This window comes from Apium graveolens, chromosome 9 (genome assembly GCF_009905375.1).
Source record: "Apium graveolens cultivar Ventura chromosome 9, ASM990537v1, whole genome shotgun sequence".
Classification (NCBI taxonomy): Eukaryota; Viridiplantae; Streptophyta; class Magnoliopsida; order Apiales; family Apiaceae; genus Apium; species Apium graveolens.
Genome location: NC_133655.1, coordinates 253,447,302 through 253,466,592, shown reverse-complemented (window position 1 = coordinate 253,466,592; position 19,291 = coordinate 253,447,302). Strand labels below are relative to the sequence as shown.

Genomic DNA, 19,291 nt, shown 5'->3' with positions numbered 1-19,291 from the left:
AAACTCTCCTTTAAAAGTTATATCATCAAATCAAATTCATGTGTCAAGCTGGTGATGCCATAACAATCCTAATTTACTTTTAATCTAGTATTTCATTTATTACTTTCACGTCTCTCTCTTATTTATTACTTCCACTAATTATATCTCACCATTTTTCATTTCTCACTTACCTATTTTTAATTATCTTTCTTCCTCATTTTTATATTTTTAAATTAATAATTTCATTTTCTTCACTAATTTTATCTTATTCAAAATTAATTTTATGTATATCAATATTTATTATTATATTTTAATATTTAATAAAAAAGTTGATAATAAATATTTGCAGTTTGGATATTATTATTTTTTAAATTTTTCTATTTATAATTTTATACTACTCTCATTATTATGTATTAAAAATATTATATTAATACATATAATTTAAATTAAAATATTTCAAAATAAGGGCTGAGTTCTATGGAGTCCACCTTTTTATCGGAGTCCTCGGAGTCCATCTACGTTCTGCAAATAAAATATATTGTAAAACGTGTTATTTTGCAAAACATGTTACACAAATAGCATAACTTCAACAAAATCATGCAAATCTCATATATTTACGGTACAATATGTATTTTCTACAATATGTTCTGCAACATGAACATTTATGTTCTGCAAGCTAAACATGTTTTGTAGAATATATATTTTTGCAATGTTCTGCTTGTAAAATGTATGCAATCTACAAGATTTTTGATAGAATAGTGATGTTTGTCGAAAAATAATATGTTTTGCAATATTTTAAGCTATATTTTACTTGTAGAACATATATGGACTCCGAGAACTCCAATTAAAGTGGACTCCATAGAACTTTACTCTTCAAAATAATTCTTTAAAAAATAATTCTTTAAAAAATAATTATAATATAATCGGTTATCCGTGGGGAAATAATCTAGTTAGTACATATTAAAACAACGATTCTCTGCAAAACCCTACCAACTCTCCCCGCAAATCCCCAAAATGAACTCTCTAACTCTCACCGGAAATCAACTCCTCCACGGCGCCGCCGCCGTCAAATTCTCCCCTCCCCGTCCCAAAACAACTCCAAAAATTTCACCTTTCACTGTCCACATGTCTCTCCAAAAAGACGCCCCATCCATCGCCGTCGTCGGCGTCACCGGCGCCGTCGGCCAGGAATTCCTCTCCGTCCTCTCCGACCGTAACTTCCCTTACTCCTCCATCAAAATGCTCGCCTCCGGCCGCTCCGCCGGCAAGAAATTCACCTTCGAAGACGTCGAATACGTCGTAGAAGAGCTCACCGAGAACTCATTCTCCGGCGTTGACATTGCGTTGTTTAGTGCTGGTGGTGGTATTAGTAAAAAATTTGGACCTGTTGCTGCGGAATGTGGGACGGTTGTGGTTGATAATAGCTCGGCTTTTCGGATGGATGAGAATGTGCCTTTGGTTATTCCGGAAGTTAATCCGGAAGCAATGAAGGATGTTAAGTTGGGGAAAGGTGCGATTATTGCCAATCCGAATTGTTCCACTATTATTTGCTTGATGGCGGTTACGCCTCTTCATAAGAGAGCTAAGGTGAATTACTTCTTATGAATTGATAGTACATTGTGTATTTTACGACATTTTATGGATATTACCAGTGATTGCGTAATTGTTGATGTTAAAAAGTGAATTATTGATTTGATGGTTTAGGTATTTGTTAAAATGTGGTGTTTAATGTTTATATATTGAGGTTGATTGTGTCTAGGGGCTTTAGTGAGCTGTACTTCTCTCGATCGATGTTTTAGGTAGAGAAGGGAGTTAGAGTTTGGTGTATTAACTATTAAGCTATGGAGTTATTTTAGTTATCGAATTGGTTAGTGAAGTAATGTCCGCTTCTCTAAACCCACATTGAACTTGCAGCATTATCTATCTGAGCTGAATTATCTGTACATTTTATCAGCTTTAGCTTATAAACAGTAAGTAAAGCTGATATCTTTGTTGACAACAATGCTGAAATTATGTTTGAGATGTTTTAGAGGACATAATTAATTGAAATCCTCGGTCACTCTGTAACCTTGATCTGAATATGCCTTTTTAGGGCAATACATAAAGAGAGAAAAATGAAGTAAGTGTAGAGGCCTGTATTTGCTGAAGAAAGAAATAAAATTTAAGGAGACGTGCTCTTTCTGAAACTGTTATTGCAAATATTTGTTTCTTATATGTCCTTTATTCATTTCATCTTAGTTTTATCTTTTTAATTTAGAATGAGTCTCAACTTTTTAGCTAGTAGATTAGATGTTTCAAACATGACTACTGCTCATGGCATGAGAATGTTGCAGGTATTACGTATGGTTGTTAGCACGTACCAGGCAGCTAGTGGTGCTGGTGCGGCAGCAATGGAAGAACTTGTGCAGCAGACTCGTGAGGTTTCCTCTTAATCCAAACTTTTGTGTTTTGGAATTTCATGTTCGATTCATCCAGTATTGAATGATTCGATATGCTGTATCTTTGGTTTTTTAAATGTCTATTTTCCTTCATTTGTTGATGATAGGTCCTTGAAGGAAAACCACCAACTTGTAATATCTTTAAGCGACAGGTCTGTCTATCATTTGTTTATTTCCTTACATTTGGAGGTGAATTGACTGTGTGATGACCTATGGCGTGGTCTTGTCTACTTGCTTAACTTGTTTTTTTTTTTAATTTTTCAACATGCAGTATGCTTTTAATCTCTTCTCTCACAATGCACCTGTTCTTTCGAATGGTTATAATGAGGAAGAAATGAAGTTGGTGAAGGAAACAAGGAAGATTTGGGTAACCACCGACATTTAATCTTTCATTTCTATCTATTATGTTCTATAAAATTCTTACCATCTGTCGAAGTTCTTTAGTTGATGTCGGTAAGAAAACTCTGGAATAACAATACAATTTTTTACCTTTTTTTCAATTTTGAGGATAAAGAATGACACAAATATCAAAGTTACAGCGACATGCATTCGCGTTCCTGTTATGCGTGCACATGCTGAGAGTATAAACCTTCAATTCGAGAATCCCCTGGATGAGGTATTCTGTAATAATCTATTTATCCACAATGCTTGTAGAAAAATGTGTTTTATTTTCCTTATGATATAGGTTTTCAGTGATATTCACTGGCCATAATTTTTTATAAACGCAAAAAAAGTAGTGACAAAATGATGAGAACTGCCTTAAGTCTTAACTGAGCCTTGAATTTTTGTGAACTGCCCCTGTTCTTCATGAATTAGTTTTCAATGTCTCTGTGCCTTTTTTTGCCATGATTACGTTGCAGTTGAAACTTCTATTTGATTATTTTAATTTACTGGATATATATTAAATTCCTCCCGACCACAATCCCTTACATTTTGAGATTTCTTTAATTGCTGATATGTATATTCATTATTTAGAATGGTGGATTTAGTTGGAATTTTTTTTCATTTTTCTCTATTTTGATACACAATGGTACTAATCATGGTTCTTCGCATTAACTTATTTGTTTGCTAAAAAGTTGAGAAGCATGTATGGCGGATTATGTTTGTATAATACAAATTGAGCTGATATATCGTGATTACATTATAATGCTACTCGTAATAACTTTAAGTGTAAAGTTTTTTAAATAGTCAATTGAGTGTAGTATATCTCCTTCATTTTAGCAATGTAGAATTAAGATATTGAAATAATTGTGTAAGAAATACTAAAAAAAAATAGGTGCGGTGTGGTGAATGAAAAGAGTAGTACTTGGCAAAAAAAATGAATTAAAAGGTATATCCTATTGTTTTTAATGTCCAGGATACGGCAAGAGAGATTCTGAAGAATGCACCTGGAGTGGTGATTATTGATGACCGAGCATCCAATCACTTTCCCACACCATTAGAAGTTTCAAACAAAGATGCTGTAGCAGTTGGCAGAATACGTAGGGATGTTTCTCAAGATGGAAACTATGGGTAAATAAAACAAATTAACATATCTGCTTTGTGTAGTGTGTTGAAACCACAAACTAAAAGGGTACATGTAAAACAGGTTGGACATCTTTGTTTGCGGTGATCAGATACGCAAAGGAGCAGCTCTAAATGCTGTCCAGATTGCAGAGTTGCTTTTATAGTTGACTTACTTTGCCAGTGGCATTTCCGGTGCAAGATCTTACCATCTTATGAGCAATGAGATCATTGCCGACAATTGCAAAGAAGACATGCTTGGTTTTGGTATTTGTGAAGGTCCAAAAGCCCTTGGGAGTTGTTAATTTTACAATTTTTTCTTCTCAATGTACTTTGTGGATATTCATCACACAAACAAAGGTGAGGTGTGTTCCCAGTGTTTTGATCTATAAACTAATTTCATAAATCTCTGTCGACAAGCCTAAGAAAGAGACGGGCTTTCTTCTCTTTTGTTGAGTAGCCTGTAGCTGAATAAAACTAGAAAAATACTTATATTTTTAGTAGTATAAAGTTTTGAGAAGTTGATGCAGAGTTTGTCTTGGCATGTGCTGAGAAGACTGATATTGTCGCAAAGAAAGGTTAGAGCATAAAAGGCCAAAGCTAAAGCTTCCGAATCAGCAGCCTCAACAATGCGTTAAAAGCCATCTTCCAATATCGAATGATGATTGCTCATAGCTTCATAATAGAAAATTGTTATTCGTGTTTTTGTTAATTGGAATGGTATGGACCAAGTGCTTGCTTAATCAAGTCCTCTGTATTGTCCTTGTGTACCCTTTTTTTCTTGTTATGCCCGGGAACATTTTTTAGGATGATCATACACTCAAGTGCAGTGGCTGAGGCACTTAGAAATGGAAAGAAAAACAACTGCTTGAATTACTAAGAAAAGGCATTGCTCGATCTAGAGCTTTGGAAGTTATACCACCATACTGATACAAAGAACAAAAATGGATCAGAATTATTAAGAATCAGATCATAAATATGCTAGAAAGGGACGTACGATTACGATTTGTGGCCCATACGGGATATATATCCGACTGAATTTATAGTTTGGGGATGTATATAATCATGCTAAATAACTGTTAAGAATGCCAAATAACGATTGCATCAGGATTGTAGTTTAGCAGCACAGATGCTATCAGAAACTTATGGTTTCACAAGTTCATTTCCCTGGAGCTTATTCGTGTAAGATGTGTGAATGCAAAAGTTTTGGAGCAATTGCAGACTTGTAGTATGGTGTTTATATAAGCTATACAGGATTAAGCCTTGTCGCGAAGCAGCTGTATATCCTGAATTATGTGTACACTGCAGCCTGAACCCCGATCTACAAACATATCCTAGAGAGGGTTTACCAATTGAATGCATTCACTTTGTGTTTTTGGCATTAATAGGAATAGCTAAAACCAACATGAAAGGAAAAAAAAATCATATGCTTAAGCCGAATCTATCATTTTTCCAGTCCATAATAATATAGCAGTAATCAAGAACTGATAAAGAAGACATTTCCACATGAGTACACTTGAAATCTTGAGTTTGTTCAATTGCTAGACTTTATGGTACAGCAAACACTTTCTTCTTTAAAGTGTACCTTAAAAGTTAAAACACTCTATCGATTTATGTACAAGAGTTTGCAAGGTAAACTGAGAATTTCTTCCTCATCATTTTGCCTACAACTACGAAATGTTTAACAAGGAGAATTTGACATGCATGCAAATCTTCCCTTTCTCTAACTGCAACTTGGCTGCAGTGACCAACCAATGTCCTGGACTGTCCGAAGGCCCACTACATAACTCCGATATATCTACAAACTTCAAAAGCTTCTTCGTCTGCACTGCCACCGGTGGTCCACTTGGATACACACTCGAGTCTATCACTAACTTTTTCGTATCTTCTTTATCAGAGATTCCACCTAAGATAATTGTTTGGCTTATTGCAGAGAAGAATCCCGACTTCTGAGAAACATCTGATTGACACTGCATCCACTTTGATTGTACAATGTATGAATCCGAAACCTTGGAATAAAGAAGTCGAAGATGCAATGCAGTCTTGGAATTTTCATATTTTACAACATGAAGTTGAGTTCCGGTGACAATGAATGTGACATTTTCTCCTTTTGTGCTCCAATTCGGATCATATTTCACAGGGGCTGTGCTTATATGAGAGAAATTTTTCCATTGGATTGGCTCCAAGTATCCATCAGATAGGAAATCTTCAGATCCACGCCAGAAATGGGTATCAACGAACCTGTTCTGGAGGAACTGTGGTGTGTTTGCTAAATGCTGGAGGTGTATGGCTAGCCTGCACAATAAAGTAAAATTAAATTTCTTTATTAATGTTTTGGTCATGTCTTCTGAACTGTTACAACTGTATATTGTCACAACTTCAGTGAAAACATGATCCACTCCATTGGATTACATAAATTTCTAAATGAATTTAATTTTCAAGTACACCGGGAGGGGGGAATGAAGGGAAGGAGTCTTGCCAGTGCACTAGACTATCAACAAATCCTTAAGTACTGTAAGATATTACGTATTGAGATTAAGATGCTAATTAATACCTATTGCATTTCATTCCCTCCAGATACAACCGCATTCCTGTGATTGGTCTCTGATCGACTGTAACCTGATTGTATAAGAATTTTCTTAGTAGTTGCAGTTTGAAGAACTCTGATAGAATCCATTTACAACACAAGTGAAAAACCGGAGATCAGGAATTAATAAAGGAATGATACCAAGAAGTGTGCTATGCGTACCTGAGTGGTGTTTACGTACAACTTGGGTCCCATTAAGTTAAACTCGAGAGAAGGATCAGAAGGCGCTCTACTTGAGGCTGGTCCTAGAGTTAGTTCACTGTGAATTGGAGCCCAAGTTTTATGAGATTGGAAGTCCAAAAAATACTTTAAATCTGCCAATGGTGGTTTATCTGTACATCCAAATTTACAAGTACATGTGCTTAGTAGTTGAATTACTCTGATATTTCTGTTTTCCAAATGTTTGTGAAGTAAAAGAAACTTACAACGAAGATAAAGGTTAATAGCATGTGATAAGAAGCCGTTGCCTGGGATTCCCTTAAGGAGAGAGGTGATTGGAATGAAGTTAAACTGAATAGCATCCGGCATTATTGGAACTGTTAATAACCATTCAGAATGTGTCATTGCTGACAGATCTCCACCCCTCTTTGAACAGATTACATTGATTCCCTGAAATCAACCAAAATAATATTCTTCAATACCAAGGATAACAGTGACAACAAAAATGCATCCATTAACAAAAAAATTATAACAAAAGATGACTTGTGATAGAGTACAATTTAATATAATTCACATCTTTTGTTTACAATCAAGATATGATTCAGAAGATAATTTGCAGGAGTAACAATCAGAGTTTTTTCCAAACACAAAGCTTCTTTGGAAAGTCATGCATGCCAACAAGTGATGAGAATCCAACTTACATTCTTTGTCTTGACCGATGATAAGTTATCTATATATGGTGACTGATGATCAAAGACATTAAAAGCTGGCGCAGCCTGAATTTATCAAAGGTAGCTAATTAGTTTAAACCTTTAATATTGTAAGAGTAATGTGGAAATATTATGCAGTAAACATTAAAAGTAAGCTATTACAACAAATAACCTTGTGCTTTTGATCTTTGGGAGTGAAGGTGCAAGTCCCATTAAACAACTGATCTCCGAGTTCATAAAGATTCTTTTTTAGTTCGGATGCCTCCAAGTTTGATGATTTATCTTGCCTTACCACTATTGTGTCTTGTCCTCCTATTCCCAGTCCTACTATTATGTGAGTCCCATATGTCTCTATGAACCTGTGAAACATCAAAGTATTTTTCTGTTAGATTCTTATTGATATATTGAACAATTTAAGACGGTATACATGAAGAGAATCCATTTCTTTTGATTTTCCAATTTTTTTTACAATTTCACTGAAATTTTCAAATGCTTTTTACATTATTACTGAATTATACATAATACACAAAAGACTTGTGTGTTAGTCACAATCAAAATTCTGTATGTTCCTCTTTTGCTGTTATTGCAAAAAATTAAAACATCTAACACTTTAAAACATGGTCATCAACAAAGAGTTGTATATTATTGGGATAAAGGAAGTTATTTTGTTGATGTTTATATTTCACTATGGTCAATTCGTAATATAATTTGTATAATGATAGTCTTTCAATTAGTAGGTGGTTCATAAATTTTACCTTGACCCTAGCCCAAAATGGTGTGCAATGGGAGCAATCAGACCTACTTTCATCCATCAGTAAGAGGAAGAGAGGATAGTTTCTTTTGACATTTTGAACGTATCTAACTTTTCCAACAACTAACCATATTGAATTTCATGCGACAAAAATGACAAAACAATGCATGCCATTCATTTAGATATCTGGGTCATTAAGTCCAAACTGACCGTTCTCGATGTTATATACTTGCAAGTGAATTTCTTATCTCCCATGTGAGACCATTTGTAAAGTTGTCCTGAATTGTGGTTAAGAAACAGTATATAAGACGATACACAATATTTGAATGAGCTTAACCATACAATATGTAAGCTCTTATAGTTAATGATTTATTCACCACAAGTAGTTAATTACGTGTCTTTTGATCAGGTAAGGTCAAACTTGAGCATTCGGCAGATACCCACCTATCTTTTCATAGAGCTCTTCCAAATGTAATTAGGTATTAGTTTCATGCTTACTACTAATTCACCCTTTATTGCTTCTGACTTGTGCAAAGCATTAAGTTTAATTTTTTTTAAAATCAAGTTGTGCATATGAAAGATGTAGCATAAGAAAAGTAAATAAAGGATACCTCGCAAGAGAAGATGGATCCCAGGTAGACGGAACAGCATTTTGAACCTCATCTAGAAGTTGAAGAGGATATCTGTTTATATGAAGGTCGAAAAACAATATAAAGTAACCATCTAAGCCTAAATATTTTGTCTTTGCAGCATCACTTTCCCATGATTCACTTTCAAAACCAAACATGGAGTTAAACCAGCCCGACGGTATCTTTCCAGGAACAGAGCATTTCTGGTTCATGAATTCCGACATCTACAATTAACCAACACAAAAATATAATGAACTTCTAGTACGTTAACGAAAGTCAGATGGACTAGTAACAGAGAAGAGAACCATTTACTTGATTAAAATCAAGAATGTCTGATTGATATCGAGTTCGATCTCCTTTACCACATTTAATGTCGGCTGACACATCATTAAACTCTCCGAAACCTGGTACAGACAATTGCTTGGTCTGATCTCGAGTAAGACTAACTAAACTGTCTTTTCCTTTGCAGTATTTGAGTCGAAAATCTGAGGTTAAATCAAAACCTTTGCCAAGGCTGTCAAGAGCACTTCTTACTATTGCATCACTATGAGTCATTTCCGTAAAACAATATGATGACACAACTAATACAAACTTAAGTAGAGTCAGGTGGTGAAATATGAGAAAAACTGCGTTAGGAGTGTGTTGTACGAAACAGGATGAGAGGAGAGACTTGGGTTGATGATACTTTGCAAGTAAAACAATTGATGTCTTAGTATATAGTACTAGTCTAATATAGTATTTATATGTTTACTCAGAAACATGTAGGGGGGTTTCGCAACAAAAGAAGAAAACATTTAGGGGTACAGGTAGAGAAGGAAGCTTCATTCTTTTTCATGTACTTTATTTCAGGCTCCCGTTGACCGGTGTTAGGCCTTGTCACAATTTGACGGTGAACCCTTAATGTTATTTTGGTGAAAAATGGTTTGAAATATCATTTTAAAACGAAATTTTATGTCATGTTTTTCTTTTATAATGAAAAATGGAGTTGCATGTTTGGTTTTGATTTTTTTTTAAAAAAAATATTAAAAACGCAACTTCAATTAATATTAAGGTGGGGGCAAAACGCTACCTGAAAGTTAGTTTTTGAAGTTAACGCACGTTGATTTTGCGTTTTTGTCTTTTTTTTTGTTTTTTTTTAATTTTTTTGCCAAAAATGCTAGATAATGTTATATTTTCAAGTTTTAAACTTTATTCTAACATGTATTTTGTTTCAGATTTTATTTAGATCTATAATTATTTTAATATTCTTAAAACCCAAATTGAGAATTGGTTAACTCTAAAATATTAAAAACGGTGAATAATTAGAGTTTGGTTCCTACGGTATAGGGCCCTAGATTAAATTAGGGTTTAGGCTCCAGGAACCCTAAATCCTAAATCAGTGTATCTTTTATTAATTTATTTTTTAATATTTCTAAAACCCAAAAGATAATTGATGAACCCTAAAATGTTAAAAAAAATTAGGGCCCACGATTGAATTTTAAAAAATTAATTTAAAATTTTAAAATTTTTGAAAGCCAATAAAAAGATATGAAAATATAAAATATTATTTGAAAATAATTGAAAACGTATTTTTATGTTGTGTTTTATTATTAAAGACATTAAATGATAATGAGTTTTTTATATTTAACAAAAACATGAATTGAAACTGAGTTATAGGATGATAATTAGGGGCAAACTTTTCACAAAATGACATTGAGGATCATTTGAGTCAAAAAAGTGACATTTGGGGCATTTATTACCCATTGACTGCTTAATCATGTTCAGGTCGTTTCGAAATAAAACTCAGGATCGGCTCGTTTCAGATCTTGAACATAAATATGACCTCGTATGAGCAAATGAGCTGAGCTTCTGTTCGGTTCTGACCCATCTCGTTTAGCTCGCACTCGACTCGGATTTAGTAACTGGCGTGGTTCGGCTTAGATAAAATTTGTATATATTACAAAAAATAAACTAGTGCTAAACACTTGAATATTTTTATTAGTACATTTTTTCATTATTTATTATAATTTAACTACTTTAAAAAATTTGTTTACCTTTCTAAATTCAATAATTAGTTTTTCTGTAAGAAAATTATCAAACATTATTATAATGATCTATTCATCTCTAATTCTTCCCATTTTCGTAAATGCCATTAAATAACTTGTAATTTAGATAAATGAAATTTAGGTAAAATATTAAAATATAATATAATTTCGACTTTGGCGGTTTAAAAGGTAATGTCAGATTTCCAAAGTTACGAATATCTCAATAAATTAAAATAAAATTGGATATATTCCTAAAATTTATATTGAAAAATAAAATAATATAGATTAAAAAATAAGTGTAGAGTGTGGATGTAAAGATAAGACTAGTATTTAATTTTGATACACCATCTAAAATTATAAATTATTCTTTAATACTGGTCGATTGAAAAATATATGTAAATTATTAGCGGGCAACTCGGCTCGAGTTCGGCTCAACTCAGTTGTTCGTGAACAAACTCGTATTTCCGAGCCGAGTTTGATTATCACTTTCGACTCGGTTATTAAACTCGGTTTGACTCGTTTAAAAAAAATATTACGCTCGACACGACTCGATTTTAAACTGGTGTGTAAAATAATTAACGTTTAAATCATTTTTAAAATTTATAAATAGAAATTTTAGTTCAATATATTTTAAATTTAGTTTAGTAAAATGATAAATAACCAGTTGTGAAGTTATTAATTTCATAGTGGCATAAATTATAGAGGACAAGTAAGTGTGAATGGTACGAGGAAATGTTTTTAAATTTTATTTTTCTATTGAGAATGCTATAACAAAATTGAATTGGTCATTTTGACCTTCAATTTGTTTACAAAAACACGCCCTGTCATCCACCTAATAGCATCGATCTATTTAAACTTATTTATGTTGTTAGGATATAATTTTGCTAGCGATACTACGCTAAGCCATTCTCCTTTTACCTAGCAAAATGGGTCTGAATCCGAAACTGAGATTCAATTCGAAATCTGAATTATATAATATGATAAATATTTGAAAATCAAATTAAATCGATCCGAAAATTATCTCAACCGAAAATTTTATGAAAAAAGATCTGAATACTAGATCCGATTATAAATTAGAACTGCTCAAAACCAAGTCATATTTATCAAAAAATATGATCTGAAATAAGTAAAATTCAATATTAAAAGTATTTTATGTTTTTGATGATATTATTGAATTGTAATATTTTTTAAAAATACATTATATTATATTAAAAGTACTATATTTAATAAAAAAATATTTTTTAAGTCAATCAAATTAAAAAAATGAATAAATTATGATTCAAAAATATCTTAATCGAATTTAATCTGAACTGAATTTATCCGATTTTTATCAGAATTTCATTTGCTTTTATATCCGCATAAGACCGGAACCGAATAACATCTGATCCGATCATACTGATCTTTGATTATATCATAATCCAAAAATGAAACCGATCCAAAATTGATCCGATTCAAAATCGATCCGATTCAAAATCGAATTGATTATCCGATTTTACATGTCTATATCCTTCCACTAAATTATTTGGGCGTCATTCTCGATTAGTGTGAATGTTATCGTTAGTTGTATTATTATATAACTGCAGAAAGATAGTACTACCAGTTTTAGTTTAGCATACCGTTTGTTTAATCTGTTGATTTTACGGTTTTGCGGTGTATAAATGTATTATTCGTAGCTAAGTGGTAAAAAGTATGCGTACTCAATTAATTAATGCAGTGGACTTGAAACCCGTATATATGTATGTGATTAATTATCAAAAAAAGAGCATGCATGCTCACGATATTTTTTTTACAAACAAGGAGATTTTATTAAATCAATAACTCACTTCTCAATATATCATTAACCCCAATCGGATTTTATCGAAAACTCGATCAGGGAAAGAATAAGACAACCGAGCTAACTCGTGAGCCACCTTATTGGCAGACCGTTTAACAAAAAATAGACACACTGTGTTTAAACCTAGCAATATGTCACGGCAGCTTTGTATAACCTGCCCAAATGGTGACGTTAGTGTTGCCTTACTTCGAATAGCTTGTATTGCCGTTAAACAATCCGATTCTACCACTACGTTGTTCCGGTCCTCACTCTTGATCCAACTGAGAACCTCCTTTATAGCCAATGCCTCCGTCATGTTAACCGACACCATGCCCATGTTGCATTTTGTCCTTGCTATAATTAACTCTCCCTTGTCATTCCTCATGACCAGACCCATTCCTGAAGCATTAAACTCTGTCAATATTGCTGCGTCCACCGAGTTCTTTATATAATCCATCTGTGGTGCTCATTACCATCTCCTTCCATAAAATATGAAAATTGGTAGTGTGTTTTCTTTCGCTGGGCTATATTCTATTGTAGAAGAAATTGTTTGGCTTTTGCAATCACAACATTCAATCGAGTGTACTTCCTGTTCCAAATGAGTTCGTCCCCAGCTTTCCATATGAACCAGCAAATAGTGGCCACCTCTGCACGCTTCTCTGAGCTACACACATAAGATATGATCAACTGTTTCCTCTCCACTTCTGCACAGCTGACACAAAGGATGCACCTCCACCTTTTTATGCATCAACATCATCATAGTAGGGAGACAATTAGAGAGAGCCCTCCACATGAAGTTTAAAACCTTAGGCGGGGCTTTTATCCTTCAAGTCTTACGCCACATGCTATTCTGATCATGAGGCCTCCAAATATGCTTTTGCTCCTGCAACATTCTATACGCTCTACGAACCGTGTACTGTCCATACACCTCTTTACCCCAATACACTGTATCCTCATCTTGATTTTCATTTAGAGGGACACTTCTTATGCACTGTTGATCACGCACGTTAAACATGTCCCGTAAGATTTCTTCTTCCCAAGCCCTGTATTTCATAGACATTAAGTCACTAACTTTACGGTTCTCTAAACCCTGGACATTTGATGTTATAAACGGGTTGTTATCATCTGTTAAGTGACATTTATGACACTTATTTATGCTCTAATAAGATTTGAGTTGATGTATTTGTACTAAAGTGATTTTTGTTTTAACGTGTTTTCAAGTATTTTTGCATTTCAGGCTTTACTTTATGAATCGGGTGAATTAACATTATTTTGATATTAATATGGTGTTTAGGATGTGTTGGAATAAAAGCTTGAAAGACTGGCTCGAAGCTGCAAGGAATAAAGAAAAGAAAAAAAGAATTTTTGGCAGAAGGCATGCGCGCCCGCGCTGGTATTGCGCTGGTATTGCGCGCGGCCGCGCCGGGGGAAAAGAAAGTCAGCGCGCCCGCGCTGGTGAAGCGCGCGCCCGCGCTGGGTCGGGATTTAAAAATCATGATTCTTGTGCAATTCGAATTCTGGACTCCTGGGAATGCATGGACTGCTATATAAACATAACTTAGGTCATTTTTCAAAGGGATATTCAGATATTCAGAGTTTTCAAGACATCGAGGAAGGAGAAAACGGCAAGAGACCTTTTGTCACAATTTAACAAAGGCGAAGACGATCTAATTTTTTTCTTGTGAATCTTTGTTTTGAGTTGTAATTTGGATGCTTGTTTCTTGTTTTGTTGAACCTATATTCTTGTTCGTAATTTGGTTTATTTATTCGTATAAAGACTATATTTGCTATATCATGTTTTCATTGGAACCCACGTTGGCAATGAGTTCGATTATGGGCTAATCGTTATCGTGGGGTTCTAGCGAATTTATTTATGGATTTCTTTAGTTAAAGTGTTTGATGCCTTAGTGTGTGGTGATTGTATGATATCCTAGTTATGGTTGTGCTTATTCGTCTTATGAGCGTCGCGAACTTATAAGATAGCGTGTTAATTTTTAATGAAGCGAAAGTGAATTTAAGGATTTAGAACTTGTCATGCTAGCATAGGTTCATGTATTGTTATGCATGATTCGTAGGTAATTTTACCCATCTTACTTGCCCTATGTAATCAAGATAGATAACTTGTGCTTATACCGTTATGTTGTCAGATTCTTTAGACATATAGGGTCTCAATATAATTGGTGCCTATTCAGCTTCTATCACTTTTGTGGATGTCTGGTAGAATGGTACTCGCGCAACGAAAGTTGGCGTTTATCAGTTTTGTGTTATCTAATTAGTGTCATCACCATTGCATGCTAAGGTTGAGAATAATAAAACTATTGAATGAAGTACTTAATGAAGTTAGAATCCCATGTTTGTCATATATATTAATCCAGTCTATTTTTTTTTGCTAAATTGTAATATAGTGTATGTAGTCTATTTTATTCTCTTAGTTATAATTGTTAGCGTAATTCTTAGTTATAAACATCCTCACTTTGTTATTGTCTTAGCATCGAATAATAACCATACATTGTTGCTTAGGTGCGTAATTTAGATAGTTAACCAATACAGTCTCTGTGGGATCGAATCTGATTTATATCTTATACTACTTGCAAACGCGTTTACTTGCGTGAATATTAGCGCGTGTTTAGCGACTAACAAGTTTTTGGCGCCGCTGCCGGGGACTGCAGTGTTAATTACTAGTTTATGTGCTTTCCATCAGTGGTCGTTAAAGTTCATTCACTCGGACATTGTTACTTATTTGTTTCCTTGTTTTATTTCAGGTGATCTAGCGAGGGTGTATGCATACGCGTTCGCATACTCGCAAGAGAATACTGGATAAAGCCGAGGAAGAACTTGTGGTAATTCGTAGGAAAGTTTTTGAGGAAGAAAAGAAGGTAGAAGAAGAAGAGGAAGTGGAAGAGCCAATTATAGTAGCTATGGGTGATCAAGCAGGAAATCTGAAGGCTTTGATGGACTATTCTAAGCCTAAGATTAATGACATTCAGTCTAGTATCATTAGACCATCCATCCCGGCTAACACTTTTGAGATCAAGTCAAGCACGATCCAGATGATACAGAACTCAGTTCAGTTTGGGGGTTCTCCTACCGAAGACCCCAATATGCACATCAGGGATTTCTTCGAGATCTGCGACACTTTCAAGTTCAATAGTGTGACTGAAGATGCTATCAAGCTGCGACTCTTCCCAATTTTTTTGAGGGACAAAGCTAAGTGCTGGTTACATTCTCTACCGGCAGGGTCTATCACAACTTGGAAAGATCTTGCTCAAAAGTTTCTCACTAAATTTTTTCTCATGGCGAAGACTGCAGCAATCAGGAATGCTCTTATCCAATTCGCGCAGCAAACTGGAGAATCTCTGTGTGAGGCTTGGGATCAATATAAGGAGATGCTAAGGAAGTGCCCACACCATGGCATGCCTGATTGGATGATTATCAACCATTTCTACAATGAATTGGGTCCTACTTCTAGGCCCATGCTTGATGCAGCATCAGGAGGAGCCTTGTGGGCTAAAAGCTATGATGAAGCTTATGAACTTATTGAACTGATGGCTGCTAATGAGTACCAGAATCCTTCCCAGAGACCGACTCAGGGAAAAATAGCAGGAATTCTGGAGTTGGACGCAACAACTGCTAAAGCTGCTCAACTTAAGGCTTTGACAATGAAGGTGGACACTTTGGCTAATTATGGAGTTAATCAAATCACTAGTGTCTGTGAGCTATGTGCTGGTGCCCATGAGACTGATCAGTGCACAATTTCTAATAAATCAGCTCAGTTCGTGAGCAACTTCCAGCGACCACAACAACCTGTGCCAGCCACTATCATCCAAACAACCGCAATCATCCTAATTTCAGTTGGAGCAATGCTCAGAATGCGGTTCAACAGCCTTATCAGCAGTATCCAGCTAAGCAGTACAACCCCCTGGTTTTCAGCAACCGCAGTATGTACCAAAACAACAACTCCAGCTGCAACAAACTAATGAAAAATCTGAATTAGAGGAGTTGAAGCTTATGTGCAAGAGCCAAGCCGTTTCTATCAAGACCTTGGAAAATCAAATTGGGCAAATTGCCAATGTCTTGCTAAATCGTCAACCTGGTACACTACCTAGTGACACTGAAGTGCCAGGGAAGAAGGAAGCTAAAGAGCAGGTAAAGGCAATCACTTTGAGGTCTGGAAGGGTTGCTAATCCCGAGCAAACTCAAGAGTTGGCTGAAAAAGCTGGAGCTGAGAAAGAAGTAGAGCAGCTGGATGAAGAAGTGGAACCAAGAAAGACTACTGTTGAGTACACTCTGCCTGAGGGTAATACAGGGGAGAAACAGATCTATCCTCCACCGCCTTTTCCTAAGAGGCTGCAGAAGAAAAAGCTGGACAAGCAATTCGAGAAGTTTCTGGAGGTGTTCAAGAAACTTCATATCAACATACCTTTCGTTGAGGCTCTCGAGCAGATGCCTAGTTATGCAAAGTTTATGAAAGGTATTCTCTCTCGAAAAGTGAAGTTAGATGATTTAGAGACTGTCGCTCTCACTGAGGAATGCAGTGTTGTGCTGCAGCAGAAGTTGTCTCTGAAGCTTAAGGATCCAGGAAGCTTTACTATTCCATGTAATATTAGGAAAGTGTCTTTTGAAATATGCTTATGTGACTTGGGATCTAGCAACAATCTGATGCCTTTGTCAATCTTCAAGTAATTGGACTTACCTGATCCCAAAACAACTTACATGACCTTGCAGTTGGCCGACCGTTCTATTACATATCCGAGAGGTATTGTGGAGGATGTCTTGGTCAAGGTGGATAAACTCATCTTCCCTGCTGATTTCGTCATTCTTGATTTCGAGGAGGATAAGAAGATTCCCATAATCTTGGGAAGGCCTTTCTTGGCAACTGGCCGAACCTTGATTGATGTACAGAAGGGTGAGCTTACAATACGAGTGTTGGATCAGGATATAACTTTCAATGTGTTCAATGCTATGAAATTTCCTACTGATAACGAGGAGTGCTTAAAAGTGGAGTTGGTTGATTCAGTGGTCACATCGGAACTTGATCAATTGCTAATGTATGATGCCTTAGAAAAAGCCTTGTTGGGAAATTCGGATAGCGAAGATGATGAAGGTGATGAGCGATTACAATATTTGAATGCTTCTCCCTGGAAAAAGGAAGATTGATATGCCTTTTGAATCTCTTGGAATGGATGAATTGAACAAAGCTCCTAAACGCCTCAAGCCTTCTATTGAGAAAGCTCCTACGCTTGAGCTTAAGCCTTTAACTGAACATTTGAGGTATACTTTTTTAGGTGATGCATCTACTCTGCCTGTCATTATTGCATCTGACCTTTCAGGTAGCGATGAGGAAAAGCTTTTGAGAATTCTAAGAGAGTTTAAATCGGTAATTGGATGGACAATAGCAAATATCAAGGGAATCAGCCCTTCTTACTGCATGCATAAAATTCTATTAGAAGAAGGTAGTAAGCCTACAGTCGAGCAGCAAAGAAGACTTAATCCAATCATGAAGGAAGTAGTAAAGAAGGAAATTATGAAGTGGCTAGATGCAGGGATCATTTATCCTATCTCTGGCAGTTCATGGATAAGCCCGGTTTAATTTATACCAAAAAAAGGTGGTATTACTGTGATAGCAAATGAGAAGAATAAGCTTATTCCTACAAGAACAATCACGGTGTGGAGAGTCTGTATGGACTATAGGAAGCTGAACAAAGCCACTAGAAAGGATCACTTTCCCCTGCCCTTCATTGATCAGATGCTTGACAGGTTGGCTGGTCATGAGTACTATTGTCTTCTGGATGGTTATTCGGGTTACAACCAAATTTGTATCACTCCAGAAGATCAGGAGAAAACTACCTTCACTTGTCCATTCTGTACATTCGCCTTTAGACGAGTTTCTTTCGGCCTGTGTGGTGCACTAACCACATTTCAGTGATGTATGATGGCCATCTTTTCTGACATGATTGGCCAGAATGTGGAAGTGTTCATGGACGACTTCTCAGTTTTTGGCGATTCTTTTGATGAATGCTTGCAAAATCTTGGACACGTCCTCGAGAGGTTCGTTGAGACCAATCTGGCTCTCAATTGGGAGAAATGTCACTTCATGGTGCATCAAGGCATAATTCTCGGGCACAAGGTTTCTAGTAAGGGTCTTGAGGTGTATAAGGCCAAGGTGGGGGTTATTGAGAATCTTCCCCCTCCTATTTCTGTCAAAGGAATTCACAGTTTTCTTGGTCACGCGGGTTTCTATAGGCATTTCATCAAAGACTTCTCGAAAATTTCAAATCCATTGTGCAGTTTACTAGAGAAAAATGTCCCTTTCAAATTTGATGACGAGTGCCTTGTAGCGTTTGAGACATTGAAGAAGAGTCTAATATCGGCACCAGTCATAACTGCACGTGATTGGAATGAACCTTTTGAGATGATGTGTGATGCAAGTGATTATGCAGTTGGAGCAGTTATTGGGCAGAGGAAGAACAATATATTTCATGTGTTCTACTATGCTAGTAAGACTCTAAATGGTGCTCAACTGAATTACACTACTACGGAGAAAGAATTTTTAGCTATTGTCTATGGTTTTGAGAAATTTCGATCTTATCTACTTGGGACTAAGGTGACAGTTTTCACGGATCACGCCGCCATTCGATATCTTGTCTCGAAGAAAGACTCTAAGCCTAGATTAATTCGATAAGTTCTTTTGCTCCAAG

At 35.6% G+C, this 19,291-nt stretch overlaps 3 protein-coding genes and 1 non-coding gene across 5 annotated transcripts; 1 reads left to right on the top strand and 3 right to left on the bottom strand.

The window, feature by feature from the left end:
• The first annotated feature begins 930 nt into the window (after positions 1-930).
• On the top strand, positions 931-4,690 carry LOC141684711 (uncharacterized). Of its 2 annotated transcripts, XR_012560663.1 has the most exons (8): positions 931-1,566; positions 2,313-2,399; positions 2,525-2,569; positions 2,689-2,784; positions 2,932-3,033; positions 3,775-3,929; positions 4,006-4,280; positions 4,451-4,690. XR_012560663.1 is itself a non-coding variant. In XM_074489804.1 (7 exons), the coding sequence occupies exons 1-7, from the start codon at positions 994-996 to the stop codon at positions 4,085-4,087; spliced, it is 1,140 nt and encodes a 379-aa protein (XP_074345905.1). In that variant the 5' UTR covers positions 931-993; the 3' UTR covers positions 4,088-4,414. The 2 variants fall into 2 exon arrangements, 1 of the variants encoding a protein (XP_074345905.1); XM_074489804.1 differs by lacking the exon at positions 4,451-4,690 and having other exon boundaries at positions 4,006-4,414.
• A 741-nt stretch (positions 4,691-5,431) lies between these two features.
• LOC141682935 (MACPF domain-containing protein At1g14780-like) lies at positions 5,432-9,564 on the bottom strand. Its single transcript, XM_074487621.1, has 8 exons — positions 9,069-9,564; positions 8,739-8,980; positions 7,549-7,735; positions 7,368-7,442; positions 6,933-7,116; positions 6,670-6,839; positions 6,475-6,539; positions 5,432-6,215 (listed from the first exon to the last, which is right to left on the bottom strand). The coding sequence occupies exons 1-8, from the start codon at positions 9,309-9,311 to the stop codon at positions 5,591-5,593; spliced, it is 1,791 nt and encodes a 596-aa protein (XP_074343722.1). The 5' UTR covers positions 9,312-9,564; the 3' UTR covers positions 5,432-5,590.
• Positions 9,565-12,606: 3,042 nt separating this feature from the next.
• On the bottom strand, positions 12,607-13,050 carry LOC141686169 (uncharacterized). The gene has a single exon (XM_074491221.1). The coding sequence runs from the start codon at positions 13,048-13,050 to the stop codon at positions 12,607-12,609; it is 444 nt and encodes a 147-aa protein (XP_074347322.1).
• Positions 13,051-15,901: 2,851 nt separating this feature from the next.
• LOC141688723 (small nucleolar RNA R71) lies at positions 15,902-16,008 on the bottom strand. Its single transcript, XR_012562156.1, has one exon. It is a non-coding gene; the product is annotated as a small nucleolar RNA R71 (small nucleolar RNA).
• Positions 16,009-19,291: the final 3,283 nt, after the last annotated feature.

Bases quoted from the DNA above. Each gene is read 5' to 3' on its own strand.
- LOC141684711 (XM_074489804.1), top strand. From the start codon at position 994: ATGAACTCTCTAACTCTCACCGGAAATCAACTCCTCCACGGCGCCGCC. The intron at 1,567-2,312 runs GTGAATTACTTC...AGAATGTTGCAG, and splicing joins CTCTTCATAAGAGAGCTAAG to GTATTACGTATGGTTGTTAG. The intron at 3,930-4,005 runs GTAAATAAAACA...CATGTAAAACAG, and splicing joins TCTCAAGATGGAAACTATGG to GTTGGACATCTTTGTTTGCG.
- LOC141682935 (XM_074487621.1), bottom strand. From the start codon at position 9,311: ATGACTCATAGTGATGCAATAGTAAGAAGTGCTCTTGACAGCCTTGGC. The intron at 7,736-8,738 runs GTATCCTTTATT...GATGTTTCACAG, and splicing joins GATCCATCTTCTCTTGCGAG to GTTCATAGAGACATATGGGA. The intron at 7,443-7,548 runs GTTATTTGTTGT...TGATAAATTCAG, and splicing joins CCAAAGATCAAAAGCACAAG to GCTGCGCCAGCTTTTAATGT.
- LOC141686169 (XM_074491221.1), bottom strand. From the start codon at position 13,050: ATGGATTATATAAAGAACTCGGTGGACGCAGCAATATTGACAGAGTTT.